Source organism: Trachurus japonicus, chromosome 3 (genome assembly GCF_045865225.1).
Source record: "Trachurus japonicus isolate A0001 chromosome 3, Traja_1.0".
Taxonomy (NCBI): domain Eukaryota; kingdom Metazoa; phylum Chordata; class Actinopteri; order Carangiformes; family Carangidae; genus Trachurus; species Trachurus japonicus.
The window spans coordinates 11,599,061-11,613,955 of record NC_140909.1 but is presented as its reverse complement, the minus strand read 5'-3'; the positions used below and the strand labels follow the sequence as shown (position 1 = coordinate 11,613,955).

The following is a 14,895-nucleotide window of genomic DNA, read 5'->3' as shown; positions in this document are numbered from 1 at the left end:
CATTATTTACGTCCTCTATCCTGTTCACTGTAGAGGTGAGGCCAGGTTCACTTACATTAAAAGTCTAATGAAACACATTTGCGGCTTACACACACTGTTTTTGGGTGGATAAAAGCAGAGAGAAATAATGCATACAAGGGGAAATTCTGTTCAGATCTGCATCATAAAAATGGCAAAAATGTCTGTTCACATGATGGAACCTACAACGTGTCGCAAATAATTTCCTCAACATTTGGATCACTCTTATATAATAAAATATAATAATGTCTTTGTTCATCCACCATACACAAAGAGAAATGAGAACCTACAGTTTCAGCTTCTCCAAGTAAAAGAAACAGGGATGGGTGCATACAGTATACTATTTTGGTTCAATCCTGAGCAATCATACTAATGTGTCTCTTGTTATTATTTGTCTCCTACAGCCTAAAATACTTAAATGTGTCAGCCAATGCCCTGGAAAGTATTCCTCCCAGCAGCCAATCAGAGGAGAGCCTCAGTACACTTCAGGAGCTCTACCTGACCAGGAACAACCTCAATGACAACTGTGGTGCTCTGCTGGTTGGACACCAGAACCTGCGCGTCCTTCACCTCGCCTACAACCAATTACTTTCCTTCCCTGCCAGGTTGTTACCTGTGCTTTCTTTATTATGAACACAGAGGTTTTATTTGTTTTGTTTATCATTACCAACCATTTTCCTTCCTCACAGATGACTGGTTTTAATGTTGTGGCTGATTGGTGTAAATCCATGGCCTGTTTCAAGAGTTCATTTTGAATTATTAGTAATTTGATTTAAAAATTGAATCATTGGTTTCAGATTATTTGGCTTTTCTCTGTGCCCTGGGGTTTTTCACTGATATTTTTGCTCTTCTTTAGTAAGCTGAGTAAGCTGGAGCTGCTGGAGGAGCTAAATCTAAGTGGCAACAAGTTAAAGACTATCCCGTCCACTGTGTCCAGCTGTAAGAGACTACACACACTCATAGCACACTCCAACCACATTACTGTCTTCCCAGAGATCCTCAACCTGCCTGAGATCAAGGTCAGACATGTTCTTATTTTATCTGCCCAAACATTGTATATGTGATTGTACTGCACCTGCATCAGCCCGTGTGTGTGTTTTGTACGTGTGTAGCTCGTAGATCTAAGCTGTAATGAGCTGACGGAGATCCAGCTGCCCGACTCGTTGCCTGCTTCTCTGCAAGAACTGGACCTGACAGGCAACAGCAGCCTGATGCTGGAACACAAAACCCTTAACCTCTTCAGGTGAGTGACAGAGCCCCGTCACATTTAAAAAGACTGCAGGCATCTCACGGAAAATGTATCAAGCAAACATAAGCACCAGCATATCGGATTCTATAGGTGTCTGGACACATATTCAAGAGATAAAGCTTCAGTCTTAATATACACTGTGCATTGCGTGTATATATTGTGCATGTGCATACAATACAGTGGCATGCAAACGTTTGGGCACCCCTGGTCAAAATTTCTGTTAAAGCAGATATCAGTGGAATGTTTTTGTTAATATAAGTCCTAAATAGTCCTATTTTCCGTCAGCAATCACTTACATGAAGTATTTCAGCCTAAACACGAGTCTCTCCGTCACTCTGCTCTGCTGTAACCCGAGGAGAAAATTTTCCTTGTGGGATACAAGTGTTATCCAATGAGCATGAAGGGCTGTGTGTGCAGCCAAGGGATGCGCGTGAATGTGGTGACGTAGCACGAGGACCAATTGATGCCTGACAAGGGCGGGGGCTGCTAACTCATGGTGCGTTCAAGGAAACTCGTACTTTGTGTTTTTCCTTCCTGTGAAGTCATACCAGTTCGATCTGGTACGAGTTCACGGGTCGGAAGTTACGAGTGGCCGTTATAGGGAACTTTCACAGACAACAGGACGGTAAAAACACGAGCTACGGGTTACCTGGAACGCTACCAAGTCGTAGTTGTGACTTGAAGCTGTAACTTACGGTTTCAAAAGCCTGCCTTGAACACAGCATTAGCCGAAACGGCCGTGCCGATGATATCTGCTTTAATGTGAACAGTTAAGCAAGTGGATGATGAAATTATCTCCAAAACGTATGAAGTTACAGATGACACATTCCCTTTACATTTTAAACAATACCTTTTTTTTTGTTTCATATTTTACATTTTAAAAACGACAGAAAAGGAAAAGGGCCCGTAGCAAAGGTGTGGCACCCTGCATAGCTAGTACCAAGTAGCCCCCTCTTTGGAAACTTTCACAGCGTCTAAATGGTACATAGCTTGTCTGATACATTGGTCAAAGTTATCTGAGAGCTCAAGTCTCCTGGGTTTTCCTCATTCTTTTGCAGGCTGCTGCTTTGTTTCCCTTCCTCACTCTAAAATTGTAGAAAACAAAAATGATACACTGATATTGCTTAAAATATTGCAAAAGAGTGTTTCATGTTTAACTTTATGCCTTTTGGAGATCATTTCATCTTCCACTTGCTTAATTGTTCACATTCACATAAATTTTGACCAGTGGTGCCCAAACTTTTGCATGCCACTATATACCTGTTTCTGTATTTTTTCTTCTCCTTTTTCAGTCACATCACCACCCTAAAATTAGACCAGAAATCCACTACGACAGCAGGAGACTCACAGAGTGTCTCCACCCCATGGAACCATGGTTACTCTGAAATGAGCGGTCAAAGAAACAAGTGAGTATTGCCTGGGGTTCCTGTTTGTTTGTGAACATCTTCGTACATCTATCCAAACTGTCGTGAAATGATTACATGAGTGCTCAGTGTGTAAACAAATCTGCATCACCCAAGTTAAGACACTTTAGTATTTATGCCATCGCTACGTGGTGCATTGGATATACTGTCTCCAATGCAGTATATGCAATGCACATGCTGTGTTCTGTGCTTATACAGCAACACTCAAACAGAAAGCACAGAGCAGGTGTCTACAGTACCACTGAGTCAATATCTGAGTCACTGGTAGGCGCCTAGTACTGACATGAGGGCAGTCCGTGAATCTTTTTAGCTGGTGCAGTGGAGCCTAATAATTCTGTTGGATTTAATGCTTGTAACAATGTTAAGTGCATCACTGTTGAGAGCATGATAAGACTGGCTGCTTCTTCAGGAGCCCCAGACACCACAGTTTTTTATCGCTCCCTGACCTGGAGCTGCTGGTGTTGCTTGTTGATGTGTGTATGAAGTTGACCTCTGTATGCGAGTCGCTGAGTCATCACTTTATTAATGCGGATCTATTGTTGGGGACAGGTTATGTGTGTCTGTGCTGACTGTAGACCAGTTTGGAGACAGCGTAGAAGCGTGTTACGGTATCTTTGATGGAGACCGCAATGAGGAAGTGCCTCGGCTGCTGCAGTGCACCATGGGAGATGTGCTGTGCGAGGAGCTGCAGCACTCCGGTATCGACAGTGTTTATATGTGCAACACTTTCCTCACCTCACACAGGTAGGACAAATTTATAAATTGTTAGTCTTTATTAAAAACCTATTCAGCAGTAGCAACCTGCTCCACAAAGTGTTTGTTAATTGCTGTGTTTTTTTTCCCCAATTCTACAGGAAACTGGGTATGGCCGGCCAGAAACTTGGTGCTTCTGCTTTGCTGTGTTATATCCACCATGAAGCTTCAGATCCAGGAGGCTCCCTCAGCCTCACTGTGGCTAACGTGGGCACCTGCCAGGCAGTGCTGTGCCGGGATGGCCGACCTGTGCCTCTCTCTAAGGTTTACAGCCTGGAGAACTCCACCGAGGAGATGGAGAGAGTTAAACTCAGCAAAGCCATTATTACCGAGGTGATGCACACAGCTTGCATGTAGAACCTTTGATCTAATGTCAATGTGCAGGTTCGTACCCAGAGGTGGGTATTATATGTTACAATTGCAATTCTAATAGCATGTCTGTCTTTTAGGATAACAAAGTGAGTGGAGTAACATGCTGCTCTCGCCTGCTGGGCTGCTCCTACCTGTCTCCTTGGGTGCTTCCAAAGCCCTGGGTGCACACTGAGCCTCTCTGCTCCCAGGACGAGTTCTTGATCCTGGGGAATCGAGCGCTGTTTGAACGGGTCTCCTACCAGGAGGCAGTGTGCACCGTGCAGGCCGTGCGAGATCCTCGCGCCGCTGCCAAGAAGCTGTGTTCGCTGGCCCAGAGTTACGGTTGCAAGGACAACATCGGGGCTGTGGTTGTGTCCCTGCATATCGGTGAAGACAGCTGCACCTGTGAGCCGCCCGTCTCCACCGCTGAACCCCGAGGTCCCCCTCCTGCCCCTGCACCCGTGTCCGTGACCCCGGGACCCAATGACCCAGCCACCCTTTCGTCCAGCAGTGGTATTGTGTCTGAGTTCAACAGTGAGACGTCAGCCTCGGAGGTGGGCAGTGAGGCAGGCTCCACCGCCTCAGATGAGCACCAGTCCTCTGGTCTTGCTTCTCGCCCAGAGAGACGCTGCAGCTTGCACCCCGCTACCACGCTGTGTGGGATCATGGTGCCTGGCTCAGCTGGTGCGGTACCACACCCGGGGCTCTTCCAGCGCCAACCTTCCTCTGCTACCTTCTCGAGTAACCAGTCCGACAACGGCTTGGATAGTGACGACGAAGCTCCACTTGAGGGTGTTATCTCCAACGGCAGCAAGTTAGAAGTAGAGGTGGACATTCACTGCTGTGCTTTCCAGCTGCGCTCGGGGGCCCCAGACAGCCCCAAGGACTTAGAACTGGAAAAGCGAAGCTCTGACTATCCAAATGGCAAAATGCGCAGACAGAACAGCGTGGTGGTGTCAGCGACGAACGGCTGCCTGTTGGCTGTATGCGGGAGAGAGATTGCTGACCTTAAGAAGTCTCCTTCCACATCCAGCCTGTCCAATGGGAAGAAGCTGTCTAATGGCTCAGTGGTGGCCCCTGAGGACAGTCATAATCTTATTGAGGTGGCCCTGGAGGCTCCTAAGAAGAAGTCTGGTTACTTCACTGCCCCAGCGCAGCCGGACCCTGAGGATCAGCTGATCGTGCCTCCGAGCCTGGAGCAGGAAGTCAGGGAGCAGCTAAGAGGCCAGAGCCCTCTAATCTCAGGCTCCTCTGCACCGTCCGCAATCCCCTCCTTCAAAGACCCTGTGTGGGATCATCCACACCCTCCTGCATTTGCCTCCAACCTGGTTCCAGGACCAGGCCCAATTCCCATCCTACAGCAAGAAGTCTATGATACCGCCCTCTAGAGGGGGGGACACAGCAGAGCGGCATGTGGCTGCAATTATGTGATTGTGCCATTCCAGAGAAGAGGTTTTTCTCATACATGTGGGATTTTCCAACTCAAGTTGCCATTGAGATCTTTTGTGAGGATAAGACAAACCTGTGTGACCTTGATAGTCATCAGCAGTGATCCTGCTCCATTAATTCAAGGTAAAAAAAAGAAAAAGAAAAAAGGTTTATGTGCATAGTTTGAGTATTGGAGAAAATAGGTGGGGGACAAAGGTCCCAGTTCATAACAATGATGTTGTGAGAAGGATGGCTGGCTATCATGAAGCAAAACAAACCTGACCTGAAATGGGTTACCTCATGTGTTTAAACATGTCAGCAACTTTTCCCTTTACTTGGAAAGTCGAGCAGTCTGGAGGGTGTGTATGGGAGGATGTTCAGTGAGGGCAAATCTCCTCTCCGGAGGGGCTTTGTGGTCTCTCAGGTCCTGGAGAGAGACCCTCTAACTGCAACTTGAAAAAGTGCCTACTGTGGAACGATTCAGCCTAGAGCTCCCCCAGCCCAGGCTGTGTTCGGGGAAGTGAGTTTGTTAGTTAAATTAGGAGGAGGGACCGTGTGTCCACGAGAACATCACGGACACAGCTTTTGCTCTCCTCCTCCTCCTGTGGCTTACAAAAGAAATCAGACAGAATTAAAGCTTGTACGGCACATTGGACTAGAGAAGATGTGGAAACAAAATAACTGCATTTACATGGCCAGAAATATTATGGTTATGTTTTATTTACACCATTCCCACTCAAATGTATAGAATCTTCTATATAGGGTAAATTCATTCTATAAAGTATACTGCACACTCACAACTAGCAGCCAGCTGATGTGGTGTGTTTGAGCTGCTGACATTAAGATCAAAAAGAATTGCTGTTTAGAGCAATGTACTTTGAATAGCTGACTAAAATTATAATATCAAAGTCATTCAACTGTACAGAGCTGATGTGTTTAAGAATTCAAAAATCCTTCTACCAGTATAATCTGTCGCAGTGCATGATCAAATGATCTCCTTTGAATCTACATCTACGGAAAATAAAGATAATTTGGATTTAATCTATTTTATTGTCACTGGATAGCGGAGTGGAGACCCCAGGGTTTTTAAACATCATTTAATTTAATTTCAGTCATTTGAACAAACTAGTGAAGGCACAAAAGTGAATTATTTCACTGTTCACTGTCAGGAGATGAAGGGTACATATAGAATTTGTACTGCAGGATATTGACATTTTTAATTTTCATATCAAATATTTTTTCATCTTACTGTAGATCTCGAAAGCTCTACCCAGACAAGCAGAGTATACTTTTATGTCCCGTGACACACAGAACTGAAACCTGTTTATCTTGTATTCTGTAAGATCTGGTCTTTGTACAGAAGGTGTCACAAAGTTTGGGTCCGAACCCACTGTTTTACAAGTAAGCGCACAAGTTGTGACATTGAAACAGATCATGCCTTGCTATAATTTCATATAGCTCACATATTGCATTTATCCTTATTCCAGATCGGGGGGCAGTGGTTCATCAGGATTCATCTCACAGGTTTAGTATTACCTGTGCAGCAGCACTACGAGGTGGTGTAACGCTAATAATGATTTTTTTTTTTCACCTAATTTAATTGCATAGTACAATGAGTGTTTTTAAGGCATTGCATCAGTCATATATAGGTCTATCTCACCTGAACCCAGGCTGTCAAAAACTACATCATCATTCAAATGATCAGTTAAATATCATGCAGCGCTGGAAAACCTCAGTTTGCCTGTTCCTGAACCTCCCCACCTTGTGCCAAAAGAACAGGCAGCTCTGCCGGGGGCTGCCGTGGTTACAACAAGGCCAAAGTTGGGTAATTGCTCATGTCAGTGATTACTACATAAGATTTTATATTTTTAGTTCATGCTCCAGGTTGGTAGTGGTGGAGTTCTGGCATCCCATAGTTTTGCTGGACCTTTGAGTGTTCCCTTTTAGCCTTAAAGTCACACTATTGAGTATTTTTGAAAGGTGGAGCCCATTGTTTTGTCCCACTACTTTTCTGTTTTTGACTGAGGTCTTTAGCTTGGGGGTGTTGTTCATGAAAACAGCCCTTCTGAACTTACTTTGCTCCATGGAAATGAGTGATCAGTTGCTGATGAAGCCTTAATTCATGTGTGAGTCTGAATCTTTTGTTGTTATTTAAAAGTTTTGTCTCTTGAAACACTGTTAAAAGCACTTTGTATATAGAAGATAGACATTTTCAAAGTTATGTATATTAGAGTTTAATATGAGATGTTGATCAACAATAGTTTGCTGGGATTATTGAGGCTTTCCTGAGACCAGAATATCACCTCCTGTTTCAGAATGAATAGCCAACGGAAGCGACAATGATGTAAAGTGACATTATAATTAATTTACAACATTCACTTTCTGATATGTGTTTGTTTGCTCTCAGCTACATCTGAGTTTTTCAGAATGTATTTACCTATGTCAGCACCACAAACAGCATAACACACTTAGTACTTAGTAACTCTAACACTATTTGCCAATATTACTCTCACTCTTTAATGTAGGATATACACTTACATTACTGTATGTATATCTAGTTTGGTATTTGGTTGAAGCATTCTGCAAACTGATACAAAATCATCTGGCCTACCAGAAAATGTTTTATGTCACAACAAACTGTAGTCTTAAGACAATAGGTTTACATCAAACCACTGCTACTGTCCTTATTATGCTCATTCAAAATTCAATTACTGATTTCAACATAAGTTTTGAATTTAAGAATTTCTAAAATAACCAATGGGAAACTGCTGAGGCTAATACTGTATTTTATTTCCAGTCACTTTATTGATCAGATGGTACAGGGTCTGAGATGCCAAACACTGGGGGCTCATGTGGTTCTGACTGTAGCCTGTAACCCGCACATGGTGTCCGGCATCCGACCCGATGACGGTGAAACACTGATGGCCACTGAGGGCGTACCTGCCACAGGAGGAGCTAGAAAAGCTGTAAGACAAATGATTGTGAATAGTATTAGTACACATCTGAAACAAGTTGGGAATCCGATCTCTTCAGAGAGTGTGGAGAGGAGAAAAGGAACTTTCCTTCAGGAAAAGTTTCATTAAGTTAACTCTGAGGTGGTTGTGGTGTTTGCAACAGATGGCGGGAATTCCCTCATACAAATATGCAAAGTGTCAGTTCTATGTGTGTGTGTGTGTATATATATATATATGTATATGTTTATATATACATATATACATTTATATCAGAGCTTCTTTTTCCATCACCTTAACTACAATGATCCTTTTTCTTAATGTTCTCGATGTATGTGTGTGTGGTGTATGTACTGGAACTGCGTGTGTAAGTTTCATTGCTCTTTTATTGTGTATGTCTTTTCCTTTCTCATTTCCAGTGTAATACATTATTCTGTTCCAAGTTTCGCCAAGTCAGCTCCGACTACATTACAGTGCTATGTCTAGTGCCACCAGAGCCACCTGGATCAGTTTTTTTCATGTAGTTTTATGCACTCATTGTACATTAATTCTGTCTGTCTCCATGATGCCATATAATCACCTACTGTCCTGTTCTTCCAATACTAAGCGTATTTGAATAATGATCCATTAGACTAATCAGTGTGCGTGTACATATGCCAACTGTGTGGGTAGATACAGGAAGAGGGAGCACAGGGTACAGTGCATTGAATTAAAAATATTCCCTTTAATTCTTTAGTGGAGGGGGTCCAGAAGAAGAATGCTCATAACCCCTTTCCTGCACCAAAATAGAGGGTATGTGCATTTGAGTAGGCTACAGTGCCAGAGTTTTTGTTTTAACAGCTGATCATTTATTAATTGTAAAAGATTATTTCCTCTCTGCACAACGTAACAAGCTCCTTGTTCAACTACAATATGTTGCAAAATGTCTGTTTGTGTGTGTGTGTGTGTGTGTGTGTTTAAAACGAAGCTTAAGTGCACATGTACCACAAGTGTATGCATGCTCGTGTGAACAATGGATTGACTGTAATTCTGTGTGAATATGGTGAATGAAACTGATCGAAGATGCTCCAGTTGTTTAACATGTGACCAAAGTAGCCATTGTTTAATCCCACTTGTTCCTTTCTGTACATTGTTTTCTAGAAATGCTTTGGATATTTTTTTCTCAATGCCAAGAAGCTGATGTTTATTTTTGTACTTCATTGTTTCATGCAAATCTATATTTCCCTCTCCACTACAGAATTTAAAGTGATTGGGATTCTACAGAATACTGTCTCTCATTATGGTACTTTATTTGAAGGTACTAATTATAACTGTATTTAATGTTGAAAGCATGCCCTAAATATAAGTCAACTTAAAAACATAAGAGTGCATACAAAATGTGATTTATTTGTACAAACAGGAGCATATCTAATATTTTTGGGTTTGTATTCTAGCATGCAGATTACTGCTTAAATTAAGTTTTCTGTTTAATTATTAGAAGACGATTTATGATTTAGGAACAGGACTAACAATGAGCACTTTTGCTGTTTGTCAGACAGAACTGTACTCCCCTGAACTTTGAGAGTGGAAGGTAGTTGTTATTTTATTTGAAATGCTGCTATCATTAGTTTTGAGCAGACATGCTGTTTTTAAATTAACTTTAAGCCAAGTAGCAATAAAACTTTTTACTGTGATTATTTTTTGTCAAGTGTCCATTTTGCTCATACTTTTCATTTTGATTTCATGCCAATAAATATAATCAAAATTACTTCTTTTGGGTCAGTATGAAATATAATACTGACCGGCTGTCATTAATGTTGAGACGATAAATGAGAAGAAACACTTGATGCTATACTAATGTACATTCATCCACATGTTGAAGTCATGAGTAAATCCCCCTACACTGTAGATCTGCCATCTGTTGGTAGAGTTTAGAACAACATCTCAATCATAGTTGGTTAAATTGTTAAATGTAACAAGACTCTGGGTATCCATATTTTTTTTCTTGTGAGATGGGAGATCGTAAAGCAGTACTGAAGTAAAAAATGATAAGATATTGACATTCAATGGACATGTAATTTATTCTACGGGAATTCAGTGCAAACAAGACAAACTACAAACTTCCAAATTCAAACGTTCAAAGCAGAGGATGATTTAAGATTAAACTGCCAAGATTAATGATCAAAAGACTCAACTGAAATCTATGGGGTAGCCAATAATTAATGTGTTGAGTGGCTTTTTAAAAAATTTTTTTTACCTACAGTAAGAGATCAAGACCTATGGAAGTATATCAGAGAAATGTCATTCATAAAGAAAAGGGCAAAGGCTGACATTACTACACAACCAACTCATTTAGAATGAATACAATCAATTAGTATCAGTGTCAGTATTTTTATTTTTTATTTTCGTGCACAAATGTCAAGTAAAAGTTTGCCATTTGATTAGTTTATTAAAACTTCACATTTATACAAAATGTAACAGACACCATACTCAGGTATAAGTAGAAAAGAGGTAATAGTTAAAAAAAGTGTTCTCTAAAATGAAATGTAAACTTTCTCAAAGCATAAAAAGTGTATAAAAATGTAATCACATTAAAAGTGATTAATAGACAGTTAGACGTGATTAAAAAAAAAGGCTAAATACTTTCCATGTTTTCTCCTCAGAGGGATTTCTACCCAATGTTGAGGAGTAAAAAAAGACAGCTTAAAAATTATTGTCCTCATTGGCTCTTTGCTTCTTTAGCTCCTGCACTGACCTGAAAGCTCTGATAGCTAACACTCCTCCAAAGATGAAAACAAACACCCCCACCACCCCGAAGAGACCCCCTGCAATGTCTGTGCCGTGGAACTGGCAGTCAAAACCCTTGTGCCCTTTGCTCTGGTACATCTGCTCTCTCTCCTTACAGATGGGATTATTGTAGGTTTCTTGCAGCTTAATGAAGTAGAAGGCCAAGGCAGGGATGTAACCCAGGCTGATCAGGAAGTTCAGCACAGCCTCCCCCAGCAGCACGGGCGGCCAGCGGTAAGGGACTCTGAAAATCCCCAGAGCGAGCAAGGCACAAGCGTAGACCATTAAAAGTCCACCGCAGACCATGGTGAAGACGTACGGAGGCCGCTTGAGCTGATGGAATAACTGGTCGAGCTCCTTCACCCTGTCTGCGTCGGCTCCGGAGAAGGCCTGCGCTCCGCCAAAGTGATAATAGTAGATACCGCCGAGGCTGGCCAGGTCACGGTAACCCCCGTTGTTGCTGTATGGCACTCCGGCACAGATGACGATGAGCAGATTCACACACAGCTCCATAAACTGGCACAGACCTGAGAGATACGTGATAAAACACAACTCTGACATGAAAGTACAACAACATGAAGCAGTGAGACTAAAGCTGGAATGATGAGTTAATTTATAGCAAGTACACTGGTTTCTCTGATGAGTAGCCTACATTTGCTACTTATATTTATTACTTATTATAATAAATATGGATATATCTGATGAATATTTGATTTTCACTGTTAATCTGACATGTTATATAATGATTAACTGTTTGATCAAAAATGTATCAATAGCACTAAATGTAAATTACCAGTTAAAAACAAATCCCTGTGCCTGTTTTGACTAAACCTAGTACACTGTATAATGTTGTGGCTTCTTATCATTTACAATGCAAATGTTTAGCATGCACTCTGTGGAGTTACCAATCAAAGGAACCAGCAGTATTTAAAACAGATTGAGGATGTAAAGCAAACAGAACATAAGTGAACTAAAAACTGCACCACCGCAATTTAAAAAAAACAAAACAATAAGTAACTATATTCAATTTTATGTGGTTCAATATATTTATTAAAAATACCGACAAGCATGTGTTTTCCCAGAAGGGCCCAGAAATAACTGTACTTGCCTCTGGCGGTTACGATGTATCTGAGATTGTACAGAGCCTGTCTGTGTTGTTGCTCATAATACTCTCCTTCAGAGTGATACAGTGATGTCTCTCTGGACCTACAAGACATAATAACGTTTTTTTTTTAATGGAGGTAGGATATAATATGTTTCTTCTAAAAAAATAAAAAAAAAACATATACTTTTACATAAACATACAAATAAGACAAATTACTGTATGTAACATAACCCTGACAAGTGTGGCCTTTAGGTTGTATGGACAGACATCACAGTGAATACAGGACCTTGTTTAGGCCTGTATAAAGTATTAGCTGCCTTACAGTCCGGAGGGTCCTTCATGGTGGTGGTCTCTATAAGCAGGTGGCTCCTGGTGAGAGGCACTTGTCACGTCCCTCTGTCTGTCTTGTTTGGCTCTCCTGTCACCAGCAGAGCCTCTCTCGCCCACGTCCCTTGGCTTCTGGTTGCGGCCTCTGCCATCATAGGAAGAGTGGTCTCCACTGTATGAGACGTCTGAGTCCCTGCTGCTGTAGTCTGCATACACATCACTCCTCTGGTGGTGTCGTCCCCTCTCAGGCATCTTCTGCCTGCAAAAGAAGATTATGGGCATGAATCCTATTAGAGACTCTAATAAACTAAGTGGATAGTTGGCTGGTGTTTCTGTTAGGGCAACTAGCTATGCACAGTAAAGCTGCATGAACTATTTAACAGAGATTAATGCCTGGGTGAGGTAAAGGACCAAAGACAGAGGTTTCTTCATTCATGAGGTGACACCATATAAAAAATGGTGATGGCAGAAGAGGGGCGGTTTAATAACGTAACTTGATTACAATTAACAAGAATTAAACGTCAGCGAAATAAAAATTGACTTTTACGTGCTTGAATGTTATTTCATTTCAAGCTGAAAGTCAAAAGGATTAGGCTACATTTCTTAAGCTCACGACAACGCCTTTGCTTCACCTGATACGAAATTAATTCGTTTGTTTCGACGTCTTTACGCAAAGGTGAAATAGTTTTCTAGGCTCTGGATTAACACAAGACAATACCAACCTTTCCTACTTTTATTCTGTCCTTGTTGTCGCGTTTTTGTTTGTTTTTTTCGTTTGTGCTGAGAAACAACAACTTACCTTCCCCAACTTGCTGTTTAAGGTTCCCCTCTGCTGTCCCACACCTGTGCTGTGCCACGCCCACTAGTTTGGAGGCAGTTTCTGGGAAAATAGCCTACAGTAAAATGAGCAAAAGATGTAAAATTAATCCAACTCCTTTTTTTCCCTTCAAATTATAGTAACACATAGTACACAACGATATGGTATATTATTTATTGCATCATTATAAGCCCTGTAGCCTATTTCATGTTGTTTAATAACATTTTAGACCATAAAACAACGTCTAAGTCACTGATCAGTTTAAAGGTGGATATTACAAGATTCCGGTAGCTTCAATCAAGTTCAATAAAAACAGAAAATTGTCTAGAAATCGTTGATTTCAGTTGTAATCAAGTTCCAAAAACAAAAAATTGCGATTCATGCCTCAACCCGGACGTGAACGCAGAGAGCGCACGCGGTCACGTTTAAAATCGAGAAACTCCCAGCAAAAGTAGACTTTGCATTTCCGGTGCCGTACGTCATTTCAAAATAAACGTCGTGCGACTACTCTATATCAGTTATGGAAAGCTTAGTCCCACGTGCTGTAAAAATAAAACAGATGCCTGTTAATGTTTATTCATCAGGTTATCTGAAACAAGCAAGAGTCATTAAATGACTTAGGCTTCGATCCCTTTGAGAAAGTAGATCCCTCCACTTTCTTTACAATAACCTATAGCACAAACCCAGGGATAAACATAGAATAAGACTGGATATGGCAGATTTTTCCCCTGACATTTGAGTAGGCTACTCACTGGTTCTGCAACCATTGTGAGCAACTGACCCTGCAGGGCTCACACGCTCCAGGTTTGACCAAACAGCTGGTTTTTGGTTGGGAGGTGTTTTTGTTTTGCAGGGAGGTATAAGGGTAGTACCAGAAGAGCAGCATTTATGTGTCTTGTGTGACCTGTTGAAGATGAGTTACATTTTCTGTTTCAATATCCTTTGTATGACAAACTGAGACAGTCTTTGTTTGAGAAAGCCCGGATGAAGAATCCAAACTTATTTTGGATGTCTGAGCCGGTTGTGTTGGTTTTTTAAGGAAGAGATCTATGTCCTTGCTAGATTCATTGAGAAAGCCTGGACACTGAGACAGAAAATATATCCACAGAGAACCATAAATTACTGTTTATTGTTTTTTCTTGGAAGCTTGTCTGTTTTTTGTTGTTGTTTTTTTCTCCTTTCTTTTCTTTTAAGATGAGACGCTAGCCAGTCTTTGTATGTACTTAAAGCTTAGTGTCTTACAAACCTATGTGGACTGGGCACAGAAAATGTGCATGACACTTAAATTGTTATTCTATTTTATATATAAACCCTAAATTGTATATAGTATATGCATATTTTTATTTTTATTCCATCATACCCGTTTGTTTTGTTTTGTACCTTTTGTGTCTGCACCTGACACCATGTAAGGTTACTGCTCTTGGCAATAAAAACATTTCTGATTTCTGAAATAAACAAATCAAATCAAATAAAAACATTTTTTGGGGATATGACTAATCAAATACCGAATCTTTAATACTTCTTCTTCTTTACATTGACCCCACCACAGTAAAACATCAAGAGGGGATTGCGTTTGAATGAAGACTTTTATTGTGAAAGACCAAGAGCGAACCACCACCGGAAGTGTTTGTGGTTATTCCTTGAGCTCACGCTGCCGCTACAACCGACCGACCGCGCTGTGGCTCGGCTAGCAGCAGGCAAGCGAG

The 14,895-nt window shown here is 41.4% G+C and overlaps 2 protein-coding genes across 3 annotated transcripts in view; one reads left to right on the top strand and one right to left on the bottom strand.

The window, feature by feature from the left end:
• The window catches only part of phlpp2 (PH domain and leucine rich repeat protein phosphatase 2), a 35,589-nt gene extending 27,852 nt beyond the window's left edge, over nucleotides 1–7,737 (top strand). The window contains exons 13-19 of the mRNA XM_085761567.1: nucleotides 423–623; nucleotides 875–1,037; nucleotides 1,131–1,261; nucleotides 2,560–2,673; nucleotides 3,241–3,435; nucleotides 3,546–3,777; nucleotides 3,894–7,737. Coding sequence (XP_085617693.1) covers nucleotides 423–623; nucleotides 875–1,037; nucleotides 1,131–1,261; nucleotides 2,560–2,673; nucleotides 3,241–3,435; nucleotides 3,546–3,777; nucleotides 3,894–5,183 — 2,326 coding nt within the window. The 3' untranslated portion in view covers nucleotides 5,184–7,737. The remainder of the gene's footprint in view (nucleotides 1–422; nucleotides 624–874; nucleotides 1,038–1,130; nucleotides 1,262–2,559; nucleotides 2,674–3,240; nucleotides 3,436–3,545; nucleotides 3,778–3,893) is intronic.
• A 2,977-nt stretch (nucleotides 7,738–10,714) lies between these two features.
• Nucleotides 10,715–13,188, bottom strand: marveld3 (MARVEL domain containing 3). Of its 2 annotated transcripts, none has more exons than XM_085761554.1 (4): nucleotides 13,172–13,188; nucleotides 12,368–12,631; nucleotides 12,049–12,146; nucleotides 10,715–11,467 (listed from the first exon to the last, which is right to left on the bottom strand). In XM_085761554.1, the coding sequence occupies exons 2-4, from the start codon at nucleotides 12,622–12,624 to the stop codon at nucleotides 10,857–10,859; spliced, it is 966 nt and encodes a 321-aa protein (XP_085617680.1). In that variant the 5' UTR covers nucleotides 12,625–12,631; nucleotides 13,172–13,188; the 3' UTR covers nucleotides 10,715–10,856. The 2 variants fall into 2 exon arrangements, with proteins under 2 accessions (XP_085617680.1, XP_085617673.1); XM_085761547.1 differs by lacking the exon at nucleotides 13,172–13,188 and adding an exon at nucleotides 13,095–13,112.
• Between the last annotated feature and the right edge of the window lie 1,707 nt (nucleotides 13,189–14,895).

Coding starts and splice junctions, on each gene's coding strand:
- marveld3 (XM_085761554.1), bottom strand. CDS start 12,624: ATGCCTGAGAGGGGACGACACCACCAGAGGAGTGATGTGTATGCAGAC. Junction 12,147..12,367: donor CATGAAGGACCCTCCGGACT/GTAAGGCAGCTA, acceptor TATGTCTTGTAG/GTCCAGAGAGACATCACTGT. Junction 11,468..12,048: donor ATACATCGTAACCGCCAGAG/GCAAGTACAGTT, acceptor CGTATCTCTCAG/GTCTGTGCCAGTTTATGGAG.